This window comes from Varroa jacobsoni, unplaced genomic scaffold, assembly GCF_002532875.2.
Source record: "Varroa jacobsoni isolate VJ856 unplaced genomic scaffold, vjacob_1.0 scaffold_138, whole genome shotgun sequence".
Lineage (NCBI taxonomy): Eukaryota > Metazoa > Arthropoda > Arachnida > Mesostigmata > Varroidae > Varroa > Varroa jacobsoni.
The window spans coordinates 6,687-29,727 of NW_019213040.1; the positions used below are offsets into that span (position 1 = coordinate 6,687).

The 23,041-nt window shown below is 40.5% G+C and overlaps 4 protein-coding genes and 1 long non-coding RNA gene across 12 annotated transcripts in view; 2 read left to right on the plus strand and 3 right to left on the minus strand.

The window, feature by feature from the left end:
• Positions 1 to 2,237, minus strand: part of LOC111268651 (heterogeneous nuclear ribonucleoproteins A2/B1) — an 8,116-nt gene extending 5,879 nt beyond the window's left edge. Inside the window, exons 1-2 of the mRNA XM_022847767.2 lie at positions 2,084 to 2,237; positions 147 to 300 (exon numbers count right to left, since the gene is read on the minus strand). Coding sequence (XP_022703502.1) covers positions 147 to 300; positions 2,084 to 2,109 — 180 coding nt within the window. The 5' untranslated portion in view covers positions 2,110 to 2,237. The remainder of the gene's footprint in view (positions 1 to 146; positions 301 to 2,083) is intronic.
• Positions 2,238 to 2,327: 90 nt separating this feature from the next.
• On the plus strand, positions 2,328 to 5,989 carry LOC111268716 (uncharacterized). Its single transcript, XR_002685372.2, has 2 exons — positions 2,328 to 2,448; positions 2,629 to 5,989. It is a non-coding gene; the product is annotated as an uncharacterized LOC111268716 (long non-coding RNA).
• Grasp65 (Golgi reassembly-stacking protein 2) lies at positions 4,956 to 12,019 on the minus strand. Of its 2 annotated transcripts, XM_022847671.2 has the most exons (8): positions 11,869 to 12,019; positions 11,170 to 11,250; positions 10,223 to 10,426; positions 9,663 to 10,022; positions 9,233 to 9,434; positions 8,530 to 9,078; positions 7,901 to 7,927; positions 4,956 to 6,533 (listed from the first exon to the last, which is right to left on the minus strand). In XM_022847671.2, the coding sequence occupies exons 1-8, from the start codon at positions 11,929 to 11,931 to the stop codon at positions 6,274 to 6,276; spliced, it is 1,746 nt and encodes a 581-aa protein (XP_022703406.1). In that variant the 5' UTR covers positions 11,932 to 12,019; the 3' UTR covers positions 4,956 to 6,273. The 2 variants fall into 2 exon arrangements, with proteins under 2 accessions (XP_022703406.1, XP_022703411.1); XM_022847676.2 differs by lacking the exon at positions 7,901 to 7,927.
• Positions 12,020 to 12,125: 106 nt separating this feature from the next.
• On the plus strand, positions 12,126 to 19,223 carry Cdc6 (Cell division cycle 6). Of its 7 annotated transcripts, none has more exons than XR_015314298.1 (5): positions 12,126 to 12,476; positions 13,238 to 13,412; positions 14,686 to 14,886; positions 15,344 to 17,851; positions 19,146 to 19,223. XR_015314298.1 is itself a non-coding variant. In XM_022847721.2 (4 exons), the coding sequence occupies exons 2-4, from the start codon at positions 13,247 to 13,249 to the stop codon at positions 16,375 to 16,377; spliced, it is 1,401 nt and encodes a 466-aa protein (XP_022703456.1). In that variant the 5' UTR covers positions 12,126 to 12,476; position 13,246; the 3' UTR covers positions 16,378 to 19,098. The 7 variants fall into 7 exon arrangements, 2 of the variants coding, with proteins under 2 accessions (XP_022703456.1, XP_022703448.1); XR_015314300.1 differs by having other exon boundaries at positions 15,344 to 18,329; positions 19,083 to 19,173; XR_015314302.1 differs by having other exon boundaries at positions 19,083 to 19,172.
• LOC111268587 (uncharacterized) lies at positions 13,280 to 21,922 on the minus strand. The gene is made up of 3 exons (XM_022847661.2): positions 19,665 to 21,922; positions 19,103 to 19,257; positions 13,280 to 13,364 (listed from the first exon to the last, which is right to left on the minus strand). The coding sequence occupies exons 1-3, from the start codon at positions 21,741 to 21,743 to the stop codon at positions 13,361 to 13,363; spliced, it is 2,238 nt and encodes a 745-aa protein (XP_022703396.1). The 5' UTR covers positions 21,744 to 21,922; the 3' UTR covers positions 13,280 to 13,360.
• Between the last annotated feature and the right edge of the window lie 1,119 nt (positions 21,923 to 23,041).

A 23,041-nucleotide genomic window follows, 5' to 3' on the forward strand; every position in this document is an offset into this window, starting at 1 on the left:
TATATAGCTTATAACAAAGCATCACTTTGCGGTGACTAAAACAGTGAGATTCTGGACCGAACACAGCGCCCTTCTCGAGATGGTAACAGTCGAAAAAATTGCACTCGAATAGTACAGCGATTTCAAAGAGATATAGGGGGACACACCTGAGGATCCTTAAACGTGACGAATCCGAATCCACGAGATCTTCCTTGATCGTTGGACATCACGACACAATCCACAATTTCACCGAAACGGCAAAAGTATGTTTGGAGGCCCTCCTTGGTCGTGTCCCAGGAGAGGCCTCCTACAAACATTTTGCTGTAATAAGAACAAAAATTCGTTAATGTGACGACTGATAGTATATGCTGCGTCAAACATGCATTACTCAGTTCGATCATTGCTCATTCGTTTACTCCTTAGAACTCTTCAATAAAATCACTTTAAACGGACTTTGGACCCTTCATCTCTTTTACACATTAATTCTATCAAAGCTTTTAGGGCAAGTCCCCAACGCCAATAAGACTTCAAACTCTTCTGGTTACGAAAGTTACGCTCCTCTGAGTATTCTCCTAAAACAAAATTTGTTTAATTAATAATTAATTAATAAGTAAAAAAATTGTTTGGATTCTTCAGCCAGCAAAAAGACACCCAAAACTATTTTTTAGCCCCAGAAAGATATTCGTCAGAAAGCTAATCACAAGGAGCGCCCGCCTGAACTCCCTCCTTGATTAAACAAACTACATACAGCACATCAAAACTGTCACTCCACTTCGCAAATGTGCTGCACACAAAATCCGAACTCTTCATATGAAATAGTATGTTTTTAATGCTATAACATAATAATGACATACTCGAAATGAATCCGTAGCTTAACCAACAAAAGTTTTCGCTCCATAAATTTTCTACAGACAATTAGGCAACAACGTTTATCATACCTCGTACTGTGATCGACCCACTACCAATGGACTCGGCATGTGATCTAGTAAAGTCCATGTCTAAATAAGGCGCCTCTATTAATTCACAACCATCCAAAAACTTGGCGGTCAAAAAACATTTGTAAACGCTCCCCATTTCAGTGACAATTATCACTGTGAAGCTTACTAAAACTCAGACAAGACAGTTATTTATGAGAAATAACATATACATCAACGCGTTCAAACCAAAATTCTCGATCTATGCTTACTTAGCTGGCACTAGCGACTTATTATCAACGTTATTCAATTTATCTAGCCGAATAAAACGTGTTAATTGTACACATAACAGCGATTTTGACTTAGTCGCGTGCAAAGAAAAACATACAAAAAGCTATATCTATTGTTGTTATTGTGGCCAGTCGTGTTTTCGTGCCAAGAGATCATGACGATTTCACGTAAATTGATCGAGCCGATAGGCCAACCCACCGCATCGCAAAGATGGCAGTTATCAGATTCTGCTGTAGCAGCCAGCTCGGGCTGTCGTCATAACGCTTACGACATGCCATCTTCCTCTAGAGTAAGCACATCGCCAACGAAACGCCGGTGCATGTGCATTAAAAGCGTATCGCTGAAAATTACTCCACTCTCTGCATCAATACGAGCAGAAAGCATTTCTATCATTATTAGATAGTATGTTTGCCCTACAATATCATAACAAATTACCATATACCTAAAAAATAATTAAACGTGCATGAGGTGTGTAAACTTGACTCTACTTAATTCTATGCAAGTGCTCTGTTCCATGAAGCATTCTAAAACGATTCGCTCGCCGGCTCCAGCAACATGGGCAACGGCAGGCGAATCAATTCACGTCGCAGATATAATTTCGCGCAATTTCGTCAAACAACCTTAGTTTTGGAGGGCAATCACTGCCCGCAAAAGCATACACTTTGCGCACAGAGAATACCGACGTTCATTAGATAACCAAAGGGTACCACAATTCGACAGGCTTTTTCGTGCAATTAAATCAAGAGATCAAGCCGTTTTGGGCTAGTCGGGCCATTGTATATACACCGCTAGACTCGTCGAGTAATCGCCTCTTGCGGCGTTTTGGCACCTAACACGAGTGTCGCGCGAAACTGGTCATCCTAACGTATCCACATGAAGTGTTAATGTAAAACACTTACCAGAGGACTTCTTTGTCATCCACCATCCTGCCCGTGGGCACTTGATCGCCGTAGGAATCAATATTTGCGCCAAATAGGTCCGACCCGGTATCGCGTCCCCACGCTAAGCCTAGACTGGACGCCGTTTGCTGGTTTCGAAGACAAAAGACACCACCACACTGACTCCTGACGTCATAACGACTTGTAAACAACCAAGATGGCTGCAAGGGGGCGCTGGCGAAGTGGCGCCAATTATTTCAATGTTCGAACACAGACGCTGACCATCATGGAGAGGGAATAAGGAAACTCAATTTGAGAGTGATGCCTTACGGGAAAATGTGGTGTAAATAGATTCACGTGACGGTCAATCGCAAACGACGAGAAATGTGAGACCTAGATATTTTAAATTGGCTTGACAAATGAGAATGATGATATTTGAGTCTAGACACCAGCATTTCCTAAGACTGGGTTATATTCAAGAGTCGAAAGGAGGAACGGCCGGAATATATACACGGACACACACACACATAAACGGGCAGTATATTATTGTGTTTCGCCATTTGCAGGTATATTATGGCTATAGTAAATTTTCGATTAATGGGAGCAACGCAGTAATACCTGCCGCCAGATATTAATGCGTCCTATGCCCTCGAAGAACTAGTAAAAGATGTCCGATGTCAGATCAGTGAGTTCACTGGCGTTTGCGCGGAAACAACATCCAAACACGATAAAAAATGATAATCAGCTGGCGGCTGGACTTTCTGTTGTAACCGGCGAGCTACCAGGAAACGGATTTTGCGTTGTTTTGACGAGGACATCACAGAAGTACAGAAATAACAGTGAGCTCCGAATCAACAGTACTCATGGGTACCAGACAGAACTCCCTGGTCGATTGGAAGATCGGAATAAACTCTGTGCCTACCTTGTAACTCAAAGGGGAGATCCTGTCATTCAATGTGATGGTGGTCATAGGAAACGCTTTCGCCGGGAAATTCTGCCGAAGCTTCAACTAGATGATGTCAAAGTGGAAGTCAGAAAATGGAGGGGTTCTTCCGATCGCCATATAGAGGACATGTTTGCCAATATGCAACGCACAAAACCAGTGAAAGTTGCGAGCGATCGTGATTTCGAAAAAACAGCAGTGGTAACAGCATCCCCAGCACGCTCAAGCAGTACTTCAAATACCCAAACCGTGGATAGAAAGAGACACGCCAAAGAAGCCAATATTTTATTAAAGCAATTTGAAAAAGCTAAAGCAAAAAAGAACTGTTGTAAAGAAAGCCGACTGAAAGACCCGATAGTCCTCACTTCAGTAGATTCTGACAATCATACTATAAGAACTAAAGCGGACTCACCAGGGAGTCTTACTGCCGACGATCAGACGGAAAAAAAAAGTTCGGACAACGAAAATCCTTCACAGGAGTCACAGACGTGTGACTCCGATGACTTAAGTACCAACAAAAAGCTTGCCCTAAAGGTTCTGAATAATCGGAAGACCTAGACTCGTCCATCAAACCTCAGAATTATTATCAGCCGTAAGTAAGAGGGATGAATGTGAGGCGCTTGCGGTAAGTAGCCACAACACAAAAAATAAACGCAAAGGGTGAACATTTAAAGCGCATTTGAAGAATCCGATGGTTAAGGTGCACCTAGATAAAGAGGACAATAAAGTACTTGTTCCAGGATCGTTAACTCATCGATTGCCCTGGAATAACACCAAAAACAAGGACGATGGACCGCCACTGAAAACATCAAGATTGAACCATGCTCAGAAGTTCCATTCAAGGAAAATATAAACGAAGTCGGGGCCGAGTCAAAGCCGAGGGATGTTTTTGTAAAGGAAATTCCTCATGTTGTTAGCAACGATACTGAAGAATCCGAAAAGAATGATCACGAAAAGAGCGCACAGTCTAAAAAAAATTTTATAGAGCAAAAAATCAACCAAAAAAATCCAATGCAATAACAACAAAAAAGAAAACTTCTAAAACGAAAGGCCCACAGCCGAGAAAACTGAATGCGTTTCTTAAAAAAAGTATGCCTAAGTTGGAATCGGTCTTGGTCTTCTAAGGTAAGGAACAGAAAACCCTATAAATCTATTTCACATGTACCAGATGTGATGGAAACATACAACCGTGTTCATATTGTGGCTTAAGTAGTGAGTCGAACAAGTCAACAAAAACCTGTATAGTGAACAGAAAACCCTATAAATCTATCACACATACATATATTGGATTGGAAAGCACGCATATATGTATATGAACTTGTATAAGATGTCCTGTTACTTTATTTACTTGTTGAACGCTACCTGATAAAGGTGAAACGCTATCTGATGAAGGTGAATAAGTTTGATTGATTGATTATTTAAATTACTGATAACGAATCTGGTAGATTCATGGCTGAGGCAACGTTTAGAATACAAGGGAGTCAATGATCTTTATTCTCAGCAATTATCTATTGAGATTTAAAAATAGGAATTCGCAACACTATATCTATAGACAACTAAAAGAACCTCATAAGGTCTAAAGGGTGCCCATTTGATTTAGCCACCAGCGTCGTGAACGGACATCTGAAAACTGTACTATCAAAAAGCTCTTGTTGTCTTAGTGTGTTAGCTCACAAATGCCGTTTGTCATGCGAACGACTTGTATATGCTAAACAATTCGTACGAATGATATTATTATTAGTTAACCTTACTAGTCAGGCAAACCTTTTTTAGTGGTAAGAATTTTACCATGAACACTGACTCGAGACTGGAGAGTTCCCCACCGCGACCTACAACAGATAACAAATACTTTGTTTTGGTAGGATATGAAGCGGAGCCCGTGTTTAAAAACCAAATATTTACACTCCATTAGCTGACAATCAAACTTTTAATCAAATAAAAACACGGGCCTTAAATAGCGCATTTATTATGTTTGATAATTATTTACATTATATTCTCACTTCCTGGCTATGTCCTTCAAGTTGTTCTGCGTCTAGTCGTCCTATTTATTGTCGCCCTTGTTTAGCCTGTCTCTGAATACTCACTCCTTCGTCACCTTTCCCTCAGTTTCGCAAATTCTGGTTGGGATTATGCGACTCAAGAATATTCCTATGATTAAATATAAAACGATGCTTTCCAGCCGTTCTCCCCTGTGTCGTGGGTAGACTTTCTTTTATCGATTTTAAATTTTTTATCTATGTCCGTTTCAGAATTCAGACTTTATTTTCCTCCGTTCTGGAGAGCTTGGACTGTGAGTAGCCTTCAGTACCTCTCAGACCTTTAGATTAACAATGTTGTTCTCGATAAAAAACAATGCCATTATATCTCTCTTTCATTTTCGAAGGTTACCTAAAAAAATTTAACATTGAACATAAACAAATGTATAGCCAAGAATAGTTAAAGGCTTGAATTATGGTTGCTTTTGCACGCTGCGTTTAAAACTCAGCTTTTTTCACTTGCATTGCAGATATTAATATTTCATGGTAGGGTGCGATGTTTAGATATCAAGTTTCCAGCAATTCATTAAATGTCTTCTCTAATTTTTTGTTTCAACAATTTCTAATTTACATTTTCTTTCACTCAGTCCCTGCGCGAAAAAATCTTGTTTCCTGCGTGAAGACCTTGCTTGTTGCGCTCCCCGGGGACTACCCACTGCGCCTATACACAAATCCCAAGAAATAGGATTTTACTCTGATCAAGCGCTTCAATCTTATAATCTATATGTTAAATGAATACGCACTGCAACAACAGAAACTGACATTAGATTATACAACATATGTGCCCAGTCTGTCCTTGATTCTTTGTCCATAGTTCAATGGGATGAGAAAAACCCAGATCGTTAAAGTCTGTGCTAATTTAACATTTGTTCTTGAAGTTGAAGGGTCTCTTGTTTTTTCAGCGAGCTATAAAACTCTTTTAATAAAAAGACCATTAACCGCACTGTATCTGCCCTGCGTATTTGCCTTCCGTGCGTATTTGCCTTATGATTGACTTCATACTTAGGTTTTAATCACCATTGCCATTTTCTTTCAGCCCAAATAAACGTTAATAATAGCAAGTCCATTGAACGAACGCCAAATCTCCACTAAACCGCGTTTCGCCGTGCATTCGTATTATTGTAGTTTCGTATTATTGCAGTTGCGAATAGTGTTACACATTTTCGTTCGGATTACATTATTGTTCAAAAAGCACGGTCCTGTAAAGAGATCAAGCCTTTTGCTTTTCCGGGCTACATGTGCTGGGGCGCTGACATCGGTGGCTGAGACGCTGGTGGCGAGAGTTGGGTTAACTGTTCAGTTTCCCGAGAGGGGACCGCGCCAGAATTATCTTCGAGTGCTGTTTGAGGAAGAACCGTACCGGCTGGGGGAGAGGTCCTACTAAATACCTGCTGGAACGTAGCAGCAGGTAGAGTGGCCGATACTGTGATAGGTGGCATACCGGGTAATGACAACGGCGTAGTGACCGCGGTTGGCTGGAAAGCGGACATATCTGTAAAGTCAAAAAGAAAAAGGCAACGATAACAGGTTATGTAAAAGACAATACTGAAGAGAAGAAAATTCTCGACCGTTGACTACGGACTCTCCTAGTTGTCACCGCGTGCCTGAATTGATGTGTGCACGCATTATCACACTGTAAAGTATACATGAGACACGACAGTGGAAATATTTGCCAAAGTCATGTCTGAAAATGGATTTGATTCACAGAAGTAATTATTCAAGGAAATAAAGAACAAAGTTTAATATTGATAATTTTCGAGTGTCTAGAACCCAGGTTATCATCTGCAATTCTGCACAATTCTAATATTTATAAGTAAGTTCACACAACATACGGGCTTCGGGTAGCATTTCAGTTATATTCATATTACCAGCTCAGGTATAATGAAAATTACGGCGTCACCGCAAATTACCGCATTGACTAGAATGAGCTAGGGTTACATTAAATTATGGAACCTTCTTATTATTACCATCAAAAACCTAGTCTTCCCTCTCGAATGCGTCGACTGGCATCAAATTATGTGTTAGCTATCATACACCCCTCTGACCTACCCGTAGAATGAGACCAGCGATTTTCACTCAAGATCGCCAACATGTTCTTCGAACCGCTTTATCAAAACAACTCCATGCGCTTCCATATTTCAATCAAAACAAACATAAAACCTATAAAACAAACAAATACGCGGAGAACTAATTGTTCTATAACTAATTATTCTGGCCAATTAATTACGCCGCTTTCTCACAAAAAAAAATATAGTTTTTAGCCACCTCTCATGTCAAGTCTCGAATGTCAACTCATAGTCTCATTAATTTTCTATATATATATATAATATACTCATCACCTAAGTATGTGATTCCCGAACCCTACTATCAGGTGCCCAACACCGCTAGTGAAGTATATACTTGCACACCGTGCAGTAAGAAGTAAGTACGTGTGCGTACCTACAAGAAGCGCATGAAAACAAAGAAATCACATAGACGCATGTAAGGCTGCATCGTGCAATGAGAAGCACAAAACTTCTTCCGCCTTTTCTTCGCTGGGTCTCATTTTTCAATGAGGATATTTTTATTGACTGAGTTTGAGAGGACTGATCAGTTCAAGACAGTTAAGCACACTACTTATATAAACTAATACATGCGCTGCTTTACAGTACGTTATCTGGAGGTTCAAACCAAAAACAATGACAGATGGGTGCAGTTCGTTTATTTACGTGTAAGATTGTGTGTGTGTATATGTGCAGTAGGAACGATAATAATATATGAGGCATTTTTCTCTAAAGCTTTTTCTGTAGGCTGGCAAAAATCGAAAGCACAGTTTCAGATATTCTCAGTATGCTGGTAATACTAGAAATACACACCCACCTATGGAAATCGATCTGACGGCGTTATCTGTATCTCAGAGAAGAATAGTGGAATGTAGATCGTAAGTGGAGTATTCAACCGCACGCAACAACGGCAGCGTAAATCAAAACAAAAACAAAACATTTAAACGAAAAATGTAACTAAATAAGGTCAATGAAAGATATCTAGAAACGTCATTATAAAAAGAATTAAAGACAATATAGTGGCAAATTACCTGTGAAAATCAAACAGTATTTGTATTATAAATATAAACAATAACAACCCAGTGAACCGAACATTCGCACAAAATATAATTATTTAGAGCTACTAATCGCACTATTTTATTAGAAAACAGTTACATTACTATGCGGAGCAGAAAACTCCGAATAAGCTCAAGTCACCATTAAAATGAGTTATCCTCATTTCCTTTCTTTGCAAAAAATATCATTATAAGAGTGAAATTTAAGTCAACAGCAACAGATAAAACAGCGCTTATAACTAACATACATATTAAGCATAAAATTACCACGTGAAGGACTTCCGAGGCTAAGACAACGAAAAATAGATAAAGTACCAAACAGCACCGATCCGTCATCAGTCGGTACAAAGCAATCGATCACGTCGGGACACAGCAAACAAATCGTACTAACCAAACAAGGGGGTGGCCGTAGGTGGTCCAATGGATTTTTGAGCCGTTGGAATCGCCGTCGGAATCTGCCCTAGGTCACCACCTGCTCCAAGGGACTGCGCCGACTCCTGGGCTGGCGTAGTAATGTTGAAACTGTCTAAAACGTTTTGCGGCGTAAACGTCCGATTAGTTTCGATGGGGTTGTGGTATGGCGCAGCGCCCTGCGAGATTGTTCCAGATGCAACGGAACTTGGCGGAATACCTTGGAACGGAACCTGCTGAGATGATGGTATCAATGGTGGGATGACAGGTGTCGTCCCACTAACAGCCCCAGTCATGTCGGTACTACTCTGTAAAGGAAGTTGTTGTTGCTGTTGGGGGAGCGGTGGAATGGCTGCAGCAGAGACAAAATTAGGTATGAGCTGCCCGTTAGTAGGAGGTGCGGAAGTCTGGAAGAGGGCCGAGGCAGTGGAGTTCGGTGCCATCGTCAAAGACTGAGAAACAGCTAACGGTGGAATCGGAGCTGGAGGGGCTGGTCCTGGGGGCGGTATTTGCTGCCCATCGGTAGTAACTGCAAGAATAGAGTTGACGTTGATATTAACGGGAATGTGGAGGACAATGAAGTGCCGTTAAATCCGTAAATCCTCGATCTCTGTAGCAATTTCTTAACCAATCGCCACTACTATACCGACAGTTAAAAGACAATACCAAAAACGATCACGTACTCGGCACGGGAACCGGAGGCGAAGGCGGACTTTTTAGCGACATCCCGTCAAACTGCTGCATTAAGGGGTTCACTATAGGAGCTTGTTTTGTACCCGGTGGAACTCCCACACTCTGGTACGTCTGTGAGGGCAGCATGACAGGCTGCTGGGGATGATCCTGACCCATGTGACCACGATTATATTGTTCCAACTCTAGTTGCGCCTGTAATATCCAAACATGCTGAGGTTTACTGCAGTAATGATTTAACTAGCAAAAAACGCTTATTTCAATGAAACAGTATGTAAAACTAAATTTACTTCCACAAACATTTTACTAATGCGTTTATAGTTGACTGGAAAATATATATCAATACTTGTGTTTTTCGTTAGTTTGCAAAACGCAACACCTCCTGCATTGTTTCAAGCTTCCCGCGCATTTGTTTCTACTGACCTGCGTCAACTGTTGAGCTCCTGACGGGTTAATGTAACTTGCCTCCCCAGTGGTAGTAAGTTGCGGTCGCTTCTCCTCGCTCATGGGGTCATCTCGGATCGGGATCCGATGCAAGAGTCCATAGCCTATTCCACATCCGAGACTCCCGTCGCCACCCCATCCGCGTTGTGGTGTGATGACCACCTCCCGACACGCATCAGTGTCTGAATTGTACACGTACAGTTTGAGTGCGCGGCCTTCATGTGCATCGATTAGCGTAAATAGGTCTTCCGGCTCGTGCAGGATGGAATCCGCACCAATAATAAAATCGGTATTCGATCGCAAGCCAGCGAGGTCAGCCGGCGAGCCAGGAGTGACATCCTAAAAAACACGAAGCAAATTTAATTGGACGAATTGACCACTTATCTGTTCAAAAAATTAGAATGATTGGTTAATTTACTAATTTAGTTAAATCCTAAAAATACTCAGAATAAATAAACCAAGAACGTATCTTGAACCGGTATATCTACTTATGTGCGTATCAGAACATCTCATCAAATTATAACTAACGAGCGCCTTACCAGTACATGCCAAACAATTTCATTAGCTCCTTCAAAAGAACAAAATCGAATGGAGACGCCGAGCAGACCCTGTCCTCCCCATAAAGTCGATGGCACTATTTGTACTTCTCGAACGCGTTGCGTCTTTGAGGAGTAGACTGTCATCCGTAGAGGTTTCTCTACTGAAGACTTCAGTATGTCTTTTAGTGTATCATTATCCTGGTTCTGTAATAATAATCACAGGGAAGCGTAAGTTTAATGTAAGTCAAATAATTATGAACAATCGATTGCAAGCTCTTTTTCGTTGATTACTTAACCATTATTCGTAGTTTTTTTGCACGTGTCCATGGTCTTCTCAGACGGTAGCGCATTTTAGATGACAGGAGGGGCTTTGAGAACTCTAATCTGCAACTGTTTTCTAATGCTTCGTTTGATCATTAAAATTTAGAAAACTATCGCCGTATTTATAAACCAATATCATTCCTACGCAGAAAACTCTTGGTAAAATGAGCAAGAGTGACATCAATATGCAAGCTTTAACCATAAAGCCTGAGACATGACTAAAGTAAAAGCTAACATCGATAAAGGATTATCTTGTTACGGATGGCTGCCATAAACTTCTGGTGTTTGAAGCCATCGCGAACAGTGCACCCCGCATGTCTGCTTAATGGCACGTTAATTATAGCCAACCTATTAAGCCTTCTTAATGTTATTACAGATGTTAATATCGCAGTGTTCCCATAACGAACCAAACAGCTAAATGTCGTCTGGTTTAAACAAATAATAATTACATTAATCTAATAATATAAGAAACCCGCAAAAAACCAGAAGTATATAATGTCACGCCTATATGATGTCACACGATACAATCTGGAAAAACAGTTTAATTTAATCAAGAATTATTTAACAAATGCTGTAAACCTTTGAGTAAAAGATAATATAAACTTTCATAATCGTTGGGTACTCACCAGTCTGGTAGATCCTACAGCCACAACATAGTCAAAAAAAGCTTCTAACCCAGCTTTTTGGCCCGGAGAGTTATCTTGAACCTGCAAATACATTCAATTTGATCGTATACAAGACACCAGAAACAGTTAGGGTACTCCACAGAAAGCCAATCGAGTTACTTTAAAACAGGCTTAAATATCGGCCATGGACAGCCATCAATTAGCGTTCGAATTTTTAGACCATAAAAGGAACTCGAGCCAGAGGATTGAAAAAAAGACTCAATCTTTGCCTAATAAAATACATAGCAGCAAATATAGAACAATATGTGCGTCATCTGCCTGCTAATTATGTTGACTTACGATTTCCGAGTTCCGAAAGAAATCTAATAGAACGCTAATACGATGCCCTGAAAGCATTACAGCCGTCTCATAACATCTTAGGTGAAGCGACGGCAATATTCAACTGTCTTGGCTTTGATTTTTACCATAACTATAGTGTACATTTATCGGGCTATTAGAAAAAGAATTTACGTTAAAAACTACGCGTCAGTTCACTTACTCAGTTTCGGCACATTTACAATTGAAAGTGACAGTTAAGACCGAACGATTTGCTAGTTTCAAGAACATCTGTGCATGCGAATTTTTTCGCGAAAGACGTTCCAAGCTGACGCCTGCTAGGCCCACGTATATCGCAAGGTTTTTCTCGAGTTCTGTACTCACCCTCAGAATGTGGTAACCCTCAGTTCCGCCACCGGGAACAGGGTTGCTCTGGCCCGCTCCCATTGAAAAGTTCACAAAAACCGCACTAAAATATGCCCCGAGTGCAGCGCTCCAAATTACGTGGCAAAGCACAGATGTTCTGATCCATCGATAGCAGACCGGCTGATCGTGTTGCCGGCCACTGTCCTGAGGTATTTTGATGCAAAATCGTTTTGCAGGAAACGTAAATTGTATGCAGAGACATTTGTTGTTTTTGGAATAAATCTGCGTGATTGAATTAGCAAATAAAAATAAAAATCCAACAAAAAGTAAGACATTTTGTCAAAATTTAAAATATAAGGTCCTTCGGAGCGTAGGTCTGCGGCTGTACACACGACAGCGAGCAGACGATGGACAGTTTCGCGCCTTTCCCCTCACCGAGTTTAATGAGACAATACGGACACAGTTTCTCAGTGCGAACTGAGTTTTGGCGGGCATTGTTGGCGCTCCGTTTGCTCACGCTGGTGGTATCAAGGAAGGTTGTCATCTGCATTCTCACCTGCACTCCGTAGTTTCAAATTTAATTTCTACGCGACTGACGGCAAAATTCGACACACGTAGGACAGAAGGTATGCAACAGTGAAAGACGTAAAAATTAATAGAAGTTCACACGTTTCAGAAACTTTCTGAAACTTAATTCGGCAGAAAGATAGATTCGTCACCGATAAATGCCGCAAGCCGGTCGGCCAGAAGGGCATTTAATAGTACCATAATAATGCTAGCTGGATTGTTTTTTAGCTGATTGGACGTAAATGGGGCCTAGCAGTTCAGAAAAGTTATCTACAAAATTTTTGAACCACGGTACAGAATAGACGTTTAAGCTTAAGATAAGTATGTACCGTTCGTGACAAAAAGATTCGCTTAATGGATTGAGTATCCAAAAGGACTTGTGAATTTGTTTTTTGTATTTCGAATGGTCGGACCGTTCCTATTCGGCGTCCTAGCGTACGTACGATTCATTTTTATAGATACATCAGGGCCACAATAATCGATGGATAGTTGGAGGCAGCATTGGCAGGAACTAGTCACAGTCAAGCGAACTAATATCTATGTAAATGCTCAATTCACATGGTGTAACCGTTGAACTATGCTTTAACTGTTTTAAACCATTTTAGGCATTTCTAGGTCATTTACTAATATTTTTATCTTGAAAAGAACTATTTGCATAACTCAGAGGCCCCATCACATGTTCTTCAGGGATTTATAGATAGTGTTCACAAAATGACATTTAGATTAAAAAGTTTTATTAATTATACTTATTCTCCAAATTTTATCAATAAGCTTCTAAAGCGTTGCATTTTTTTTATCGTATGTGCTTTTGTTAATTAAGGACTGCAGAATGCCCTGCCAAACCACTTTAAATCCATCGGTACGGAAAACGCGTTCCAGTGCAAAGGCGTTGAAGGAGGTCGCTGCTGAAGTAGCAGTCGGAATTGAGCTTTCGTCGCCGAAGTCATCTGGAAAGATCAGGGTCCGCGACAGTCGGAAGGCCGAGCAAGAGAATGGTAAGTGCAAAATGAGTGTATTGTATACTATACTACGCCTGTAATATTCCAATCTTATTCAGGGCAACATGAAGCATCATCAAGTTTTTGTATATTGTTGATCAACCTACTATTAGTTAATCTTTTGCTCGGCTTCAACGTTGTTCCTATGTACGTTTAGGCTTTTCATGTTACTTTGAGGGTGATTCATATTAATCGTAAAAAAACAGATATTGGTAAACTGAGCGCTATGAGCAGCACGGTTCATAGTACATGGTGATACACGTGGCAAAAAATAGAAGGGGTATACTGCACGCAGGTGGCGCCATAATCGATGATGTTGGCCAAGCACGCATATTTTTGCCTCTCCTCGAAAAATCCGTCTGGCACACTATATAAACGGGATCAAGGTAGCTATTAGTTCTTTTTGTTCGAAAACGTCGTTACAATGGGTCGCCCCAGACGTTCTACAAGGGGCTATTGCCACATCTGCAACCACGTGCCGAACACCCATACGAAGCAGATACTTCTAGGTAAACGTGTCGCTCATTAACGTATCGACACGATTCTGTGGCTGATACTGTGCATTGCTTCTAGAAGATCGCTGTTCATTCTGTAGCCTAATCGAAATTGTTATGAGAGTGGTATTTTGTCTATTAATTCTTATATGCATATAGATTTTCAAGTGACATTTTTTCCGCTTGACGTAATGCTCCAGCCATGAACTGTTGAAGTTTCGATGCAACAGACACACTACATTTTTGCACCTAATTTGTCGTAAGGTTCAGTGAAAGTGCCATTATGTTTGCGTGTATGGTGTAGATCTGAAAATCCGAGACAAAATGCCGTATCGATGTCTTAGCTTGTTCTACCGAATCAGTGCAGTATCGGCAAAAAGAAGCAGTTGTTATAGCGTGGAACAATTTTTCATTATAAGTTAGAATCCATAGATCTTCTTAAATTTAAAGCTCAAGGCAAAAATTACTATATGTATTCGTGATCTCGACCTGCATAGCAACGAAGCTTAGGTAGGGGATCTGCGACGGGAGTCCCCCCGTGTGCTGCTAAAATTGATAAGATGTAGAGTGTATATCTTAAACAGAGAAGTCGTCGGTACGCCAAAGTCACTCACGAACTCCTGCTTCTATGGTCTTTCTGGGTTCGATTATTATGATCTTCACCGAATGTTACACCAAATGGCCTAGCTAGGTTTGCCTGCACGAGCTGTATAGTCATTTGAAATACTAAGTCAAGATTATTATATTTCATGATATGCCTACCAACTTCGCGGCAGCTAAAAGCCCACCTCGAGTCGCTATCAACGGAAGCCTTGCTGTAGCTAAGGCCAATTCTACAGTGTATAGTCAGGCACGACACTTGCTGCATACGCAGCTCACGGACGTGATCATCGGGAGAGATAACGAAATTGCTGCCCTTAAAGGATTCATCGAACCTGCACTAAAAAACAAAACCGCACTTAGCCTCTATATTTCGGGTTGGTGTACTTAAGGACACTATCGCGTGCCGCCGGCTTGAGCCATTATTCATTATGTATGACTATAAGATTTCTCTGATTTATTTATTATATTATGCTAAACCCGCGTAATCAACTCAGTTTGCATATAATTCCCCCATAGGCAAACCGTACTGTCAACATCAAGACTCTTTTTTATAAGCGTAAAGCATTTACAGAGTAAATACACATGGCAACATGGTCAACTAGTGAGTGTGTCGCTATTCTGAATACGAGCCAAAATTTGGTAAGAACTCGCTATTTTTATTATCCTATCGAATCCGTCACTTGTTTTACGAAACCGTAGAAAAAAAAAGGGTTTTATAAGTAATATAGACACCCCCAGTTTTAGGTCATATTATAGCACTAATTTAGGGAAACTGTCACTAAGGGATTTTTTTGTTTACCTAACCTTCGATACCTCCCATTTATTTTGCAGGGGCCCCGGGAACCGGCAAGACTGTATCCTTGACATACGTTTTGGGAAATCTCGAAAACAAATACGACTTCAGGTCCGTATTCATTAATTGTATGACGGTCAAAAATGCATCGTCAATATATGCGAAAATTGCTGGAGGACTAAATTTCACCGGCCAAGATTTGGAAAGCGTACAGAAAGGTGTCCGAAAGCTGCCCTGTGTTGTTGTGCTCGACGAGGTTGATCAACTGCAAAGTTACAACCAACAAGTTCTCTACTCATTGTTCGAATTAGTTAAATTGAAGGACTCGAGGGTGGTTTTAGTCGGAATTGCAAATGCACTTGATCTCACTGACAAAACCGTTCCATTGCTCCAAGCGTATGGCTGTCGACCACAATTGTATCATTTTGCGCCCTATAACGACAAGCAGATTATCGATATTCTGAAGTCTCGTCTTGCTGAATTTTCTTCTATTATCAAGCCAGTGGCCCTCGCATTTTTGGCCAAGAAGGTTGCGACCTGCACCGGAGACGTTCGCAAGGCGCTGGATATCTGTCGGCGAGCTGTCGAAATCGTGGAGCGGCAGGTGCGCCAGCAACGCATTCTGATCGCCCGCGGGGGCCCTACCGCCAGTCCCCAGAAACAGATTCTAGTCGATATCAAGCACATCTCGGAAGTACTCTCTGACATATTCAATACTCGAGCTCGAGGCAACCAAGATCTCCACACAACATTGCCACTTCAGCAAAAATTACTCCTTTGTTCTATCCTGGTTTTCAGCAAGCGCCGTAAAGTTAAAGAGGTAACGATGGGCAAACTTCATGAAGTGTACAGTGGAGTGTGCAAAGTTGCAAAGGTTGCTGCCATTGACTACTCTGAACTTCAATCTATTTGTACGTTGCTTGAAGCACGGGCCTTGGTCTCGATCAAGAAGGCGAAGGTGGGTCGTCAAAGTAAAGTCAGTCTCGCAGTAGACGAGGCCGAAGTTGAACAGGTTTTGCAGGATAAAAGCATCCTAGCCATTTGCCTCGATGAGACGTTTGCAGTATGCTAAGCTTTAGAGGTCAGCGTAATACTGTAATCATTTAAAGCTATTAGCCGGATGCAGCTGCTCCAGAGGAATATTTGTTATATATATGTATAAGACAGCCGGATGCAGCTGCTCCAGAGGAATATTTGTTATATATATGTATAAGACAGATTTAGACTCAACTTCTTCTATCTAATCGAGGTTTAACACATAGTAGAACAATCGTGATTTCATTTAGCAGTCGAGGGATGCTTATAGGCATTGTAATAATAGGCAATTTATATAAAATTATTTAAATTGATTGACCTTCGAAAATAAGTTATCCATCTAGATGTACTATAAGCCATAAAACATGGAGCAACGATAAGTTTACGCGCGACTTGGCTCTAAATTATGTACACAAAATGGTATAACGGAAACAAAATAGTTTAAGGGATTCATTCCTCACATTGTATGATGACACCTTATGATTCGCTTTGTTTTTTGCTACAAGTCAATATATTAATGCGAATACACATATTACACAGTCGAATAATTGTGCTATTCACAACAGTAATGTTGATTTATATAGAGAGAAAACGTCGAAGAACGCTGACGTCAGGAGAAAGAGTACGTCCTCAAGGGGATTTCTTCATGGGGCTTAAGAACTCAGCAGGAGTTCAACGTAAGGATCGAAACGTTCAACTGAACACTTTGTATGTGCTTTAAGAATCTTGACGGTCATAATATTGTGAGCGACATGACGGTATCTGGATACGACTGATCTCCGGATGTATTGTATCTATTGTAAATAAAACTAAATGACTATGACTGAGTATGTATAAGAAAAAATGCGTATTTGATTCACCGAGTTTCTTAGGTTTTTTTGCTGGCTTTTTCAGAATGGAATTTTGGCAGAAACAGATATATATTTGTTTTTTGCGGTTTTCATGTTGGTTATGTCATTTGTAGCAACACTTCATGCAATGTCAATTAGCATAGCATTTTTGCTTTTTATTTCTTCATTTCTGTATAACTAAAAACGTACAAAATTTTTAAATACCGAAAAACTTGATTAAATATTCAAAGAGTAAGCAGAAGGTAAATGCGAGAAACATTTTGTGGAAATTAAACGTAAGTTATATAATGAAATAAAACTGGTGGCTCGCCAGCTACGAAGTAAAAGACCCCTGGCTTGAATCTTGCCACCCGATTCATACGCTTGTTGAATATTGAAAAGAGCCGTTGTAGACGCATAATGTCCTATTGCAATGCCGCGGATAAAATATATATATAGAACAAAAAATGTAAGTATAAAATAAACATCAGTTTATCATTCGGTGTCTTTCCCAGTCTTGCGCGCTCTTTTCAAATATTTCACTTTCTCTATAAAAAAAAGTGGCATGAAAATCGTCTGTGCTACTTTATCTGCTGATACACCTAAGCACGCGTACTTTAGCCTCTATTTGTTTTCGTGTACTTTTTAATATTATATACGATGCTTGCTTAAAGTAGTAAGGTGCCGTTTCGTTTGCACTGGGTGCTTTTCTTAGTGATTGAATTGTGACGTATTTAGTGACAAACCTATTGGATTTTGCGTACTGGTCAAAAAAAGGAAATGATAATTATTTACCTTAATTGACAAGCTACTTTATTTGGTTTTATTAAGAAGCAGATATTTGCTGCCATTGAATCTTAGATAATATAACGTCTCATATTGGGGTTGACTCGGCGGGCCAACTCTTGGTGTCGCGTTTGTTTTTGATTTGCTTATCCAAATGTTACCATTATGATGCAGTGGTAACGTGTTTGCCTGTTAGATTTAGAAATCGGCTGTAAACTCACCTCGTTTCTTACTGGGAGCCAGCCGCTCAAAGCAGTGATTAACGCAAGAAATCGACGCAATATTTTTGTGTCTAGTCGCGACTATACCTATGTACATTTGCATAGAGTCCCATTTGGTAAAAAAAAACTGCGCAGAAGAACCATCACAAAAAGTTAGTTTACCTTGGTCCCCACGTTGATACGTGCATAATAATGCTCGTGGCTGTTATTGCAATACTGTTCAACAGTGTGGCGATGGCGTGACGCCATATCTCTAAGCGCCCTTAATGTTAATGAGAAAAAAGTGTGGTTACCAACGCATTTGCTCCTTTGTCAAAGCATGAAAACCTAATTTTGGGTATACGATTGTGCATAGTATGTAGTTAATTAGCGAATTCGATTAATGCTAACAAGGATGCCCCTGCATAAACCCGTTGAAAAAAGATATCATTCAGTTCGTACCAAAATAACTTACGTCAGCAGCATTTGGACACGTACCTCTAACAATCGCCCCAAAAAAGCGACTTCTAAAACGCATTCTATATTAGAAAGACATCATTAGTGCTGACAGATAAAATAAAAAGTAGATTTCAAAAATAAGCATCCAAATGTTTGGGAATATGGTACAGAAGATTCGTATCGTAACAGTGTTTTGTGCTCTAATAATTGATCTCTGAGGAATGGGTTTACATTATAGAAGGTTCCTGATGTCACATACCGGATTTTAAAATTGATAACCTATAGTTTCAGGTGTTAAAATGTATAAAATCAAATCCAAATATTTTTTGTTTTTACAGTTTTCAAACTTTGGCATATTGAGAAAAACTCCTAATTCCTGCTCAATTTTTCTTTCCTGAAACTGTTATTGTTCTTATTGTTATTTATAAATCAGCTACTTTTCTGCGGTTCGCGATCGTCAAATACAGCCTTTATAGGTGATTATTACCTAGGATGTGCTGATTCAGTATTTGGTGGCGCACTTTTTATAGAGAAACCATGAAAGTTGTTGCTTGTGATGTCGGTACTGGTCCGCTGTTTGACCCGAGTACTGCGACGACGCACGGAACCTCGCCAAAATAGCGGCTTCAATTCGTTCCAAACCTGAAACAATCAAGGTAAGTTACGCTGTGCCTTTATTTTGCCTGAAGATTTCAGTCTATTTCGAATAATAGTATTGCGTTTAAATCGTGAGCAAAAAGACCATCCACGACCGAAAAGCGCAGCCCTCTAATGTTCCCTTGCATTAAGCATGGACTAGCAAAATTCTAATTTAATGCGCTGTACATGTGTATAGATCAAATGAACGTGTTCAGAATACTAGTATTATAATAAAGGTTATAAAGTAAATATGCTTACTGACAGTTATTATAAAGTTAAACACGCATAGAAAAAATCAAAGCTGCACAATCGTCGCCATAAGTACGAACACTCGCAACGATTTAACGGTTCCTTGATGCTTCCGTTAATTAGACATAACGCATAATTTTTTTATTCTTCGACATACCTACCTTGCGTTTACACGTAAAGGCAACAAAGATGAAGACCCCCTGTGCGCCTCCTAACACGAAAAACGGATACCACAACCAAGAGATATCAGTGAGGGCAGAAAGCACTCCAAAAAACCACGTAAATCCCAAAACCACCACCAGTCGAATGTACAGTTTAAGGCGGGTCATTTCGGTTTGGTAGCCAGACGGATTCGTACGGAATTTTTCGGATCTCGTCTGTACTTGTCGAACCGTGTATGCGGTGTAAACAAAGAGCATGAAGTTGAACAGAAGGATCGTAACAATAGGTGCGACAAAAAACGCCATCAGTCCGTATCTTGAACCGATCCAACAAACTTCGCGACCATATCGAGGCGCATAACGACTGTACGGTGAAAATCCATCGTAGATTACGGACGAGCAAACGATAAGAGCGGGGCAGAAGATACCCAGTATACTGTATTTTATCATTAGATAGGGACCACCCGTTGCATTAAACACGTTTACTGCTAGACATCGACATGAGTCAAGAGCCATGACAAGCATCCAGAAAAAGGAGGCAAGATAAAAGTAATGTGCCATAAGCCCGATGCTGAAGCACATGTAGGTACCAGGTTGGATATCGTCCTTAATCAAGAACATTACGTGACCTAGTAGGATGGTTAATGAGAGGGACATAACGATTTTTCCAGGCCGTGTCACGCGTAGGGTTGGGATCAAAAGATAGACAATCAGTTGAAGAAGCAAACAAACCGAAGATGACATAAGACAGACTTCAGCCACCAATTCCTGCGCAGGATTAAGAGACACGGTGATCGCAGTCTTCAGGCAAACCCGTACATGAGTTGGGACGCCACTCTTTGATGTGATATTTGAGTATTGATTGAAGATCTGCTTTGAGTCTAGTAGCATAACCGAACCATTCATCATAAACTTTACCCATTCGGCCTCAAGAGTCAAATAGAAACATCCCACTTCGCCCTCCTGAGAGACACAATGAGCTCCGTTCCAAATCCAGCCGGGCTGACACAGCACAGGACTGCAAAAAGAATTTAACACAGCTACCTCGCCGGGTTTACAAATAAGCTTGTTGCGATACGAATTAAACATGTCCCCTTTCTTGCCAACTGGAGTCGTACGCTCCTCGGGGAGAGATGGCAAGCCGGGATTTAACCTGTTAAGGGGTACACCTCTGCAAAGTGCGCAATGCGCATTTTGATACGCATCTAATGTATCTGAGTGTACATAAGCAGTATAAAGAGGGCAGTACTTTTCCCATTCCTCCACGTCTGGATCAACTTCGAGGTTCTCATCACGAAGGGGACAATCTTCAATAACCGGCACCTCAGGACACAGTCGCGTATTGAAATGCGCAGAAAAGTTCCCCCAATCGTATTCCTCGGCGTCGACTGTGAATTTATAATCACTTCCATTGGCAGCCACGATGTATTGGCGAACTTTTGGGTCGTACTTCCATTTGTTAGTCAAACGAACCACCGACCAAGTGTCAGGCGTCATTTCCTCACTAAACCACATGTATCGCTGCTTCCAATGATAAATATCTCCACGAGCCTCCTTAATATTTGAAAATGGCATATTGCACAGCACACAGTAGATATTTTTATATAGGGTACGACTCTTGAGGTGGAATTGGGGCTGATCTATCAGGTGAGAAACGTTTTCCATGTGCTCTGGATTCTCTTCGCACCGATACTTTGCAAAGGTTGGATCATCTCCATCGTCTTCCCCACAGCCCATTTTAGTATAGAAAAACCGAAGTCCCAGTTGGCTGCAGTGATATCCCTGGCGTTCCTCTTTTTTGTCACGGATGTCCACATCGACACAACAGTCGCCATAGCGTGAACACTGACTGTCGCAGAAACACAGAGCGGTTCTTAATGACACGGGTGTCGGGGCACGTATATTATCTCGGAGGCAGAGGTACTGCTGGCGGTACAACTTACTAAAGTCCCTCTGGACCGCTTCTTTGATATCATGCTGAAGCTGATCAAAAGCAGCGAATGTCCTATAAATTACCAGAATCAACAGAAGGCTCATCAGCATCATTAGGTAGTGACTAAGTGAAGCGTTTGTCCTCATAATAGTTAACGTTATTATATAGTCAACAAGGAGTAACGAACCTTCATTAAATCAACAAACAAGTTTGGCAGAACTCCTGCTATCGACCTGGTGACTAGTCGCACTAGTGCGAGAAGGAATAGATTTATTGATGCTAAAACTAGCGTCGCTGAACGCAATACAAGCACCAACGCTCAGTGATGCGCGATACCTGTGATGCGCTTTAAGAGGCCCTTAGCCTAATAGAAAGTCCCATCCTCTGTAGTAAAGAAAAATGCCAAAACCTAAGATCTCAAAGGGGTGCAGCAACTGTTCTCAGAATATTTATGTATCTAATGCAGTTTAATATATGTGATATATATATGATAAAAGGCAGTCTAAATCGTTTACTCCTGGGCAATCTCTAATGTTGCACCTTTAATAAGATAAACATGTTTAATGCATTGTTGAGTACGTAATAACTATGTGTAACACTTATCTTACTATAGAAATCAACAGAAGATTTAAGGTGTGTACATGGTATTTATTTAGTCTATCTTTCTTTCCTAATTTTCTTTAGAAGGATTAGGAGAGGTTGATGTGCGGCAAACTGTGTTAAAGACTGATGGTCGATACTATCAGCGATCGCCGCTCTTTGTCCCAAACGGAAGCAATCCCTTCATTTTTCCACCAATTTTACCAACAGCGCCTACGAATCTTTGGACAATTCCTGAAAAACTTATCACAAATTACGCGTTTAATTTTCAGTTAGTAAAAACTTGGAACGACACACTCACTAAATATGAGAAAACTACAAAGGTACTACTATGGTTTATCCTAATGGGCTTGGCTTGCCTACAAACGAATGTATTTACTTAAATGTCTAATTTCTATTTTCAGATTGAATGAAAAATACGTGCAAGTTTTTCTACATCTATTTTCTTATATGCGCAGATATTCGATGCATAGAGTACGGTACCCTCTGAAAATGTCGTCAGTAGTAATATGGATGCGAACAGGAAACGATCAAAAAGCATTTAGCATATACATTACGCTAAACTTTTAAAAGACGTAGCGTTTGCTCGAGTTATTCCCCTTCGGAAAACTTTGAAACCGTGCTTATAAACGAAATTAGCTTTATTTGCCAACTCAACTTCACCGATTTACAATTTACATGAATGACGAATTTTGAATTGCACACAAATAATAATGTGTACCCATTTTGATCACCCCCTGGAATTACTCCCTGTTCGATAGTATATATACATATATATATATATATATATATATATATGTATATATTTACATATAGATTAATCTAGGTGGCACTATTGGTGAAA

Excerpts from the sequence above, each read along its gene's own strand:
- Grasp65 (XM_022847671.2), bottom strand. The coding sequence starts at position 11,931 with ATGGGAGCGGGCCAGAGCAACCCTGTTCCCGGTGGCGGAACTGAGGGT. Across the intron at positions 10,427-11,169 it reads CTGTAGGATCTACCAGACTG|AACCAGGATAATGATACACT; the intron begins GTGAGTACCCAA and ends TTATTATTACAG. Across the intron at positions 9,079-9,232 it reads GCCTCCGGTTCCCGTGCCGA|TTACTACCGATGGGCAGCAA; the intron begins GTACGTGATCGT and ends CTATTCTTGCAG.
- Cdc6 (XM_022847721.2), top strand. The coding sequence starts at position 13,247 with ATGCCCTGCCAAACCACTTTAAATCCATCGGTACGGAAAACGCGTTCC. Across the intron at positions 13,413-14,685 it reads GAAGGCCGAGCAAGAGAATG|CTAAAAGCCCACCTCGAGTC; the intron begins GTAAGTGCAAAA and ends ACTTCGCGGCAG. Across the intron at positions 14,887-15,343 it reads ACTTAGCCTCTATATTTCGG|GGGCCCCGGGAACCGGCAAG; the intron begins GTTGGTGTACTT and ends TTTATTTTGCAG.
- LOC111268587 (XM_022847661.2), bottom strand. The coding sequence starts at position 21,743 with ATGAGGACAAACGCTTCACTTAGTCACTACCTAATGATGCTGATGAGC. Across the intron at positions 19,258-19,664 it reads CCTTTACGTGTAAACGCAAG|GTTTGGAACGAATTGAAGCC; the intron begins GTAGGTATGTCG and ends TGATTGTTTCAG.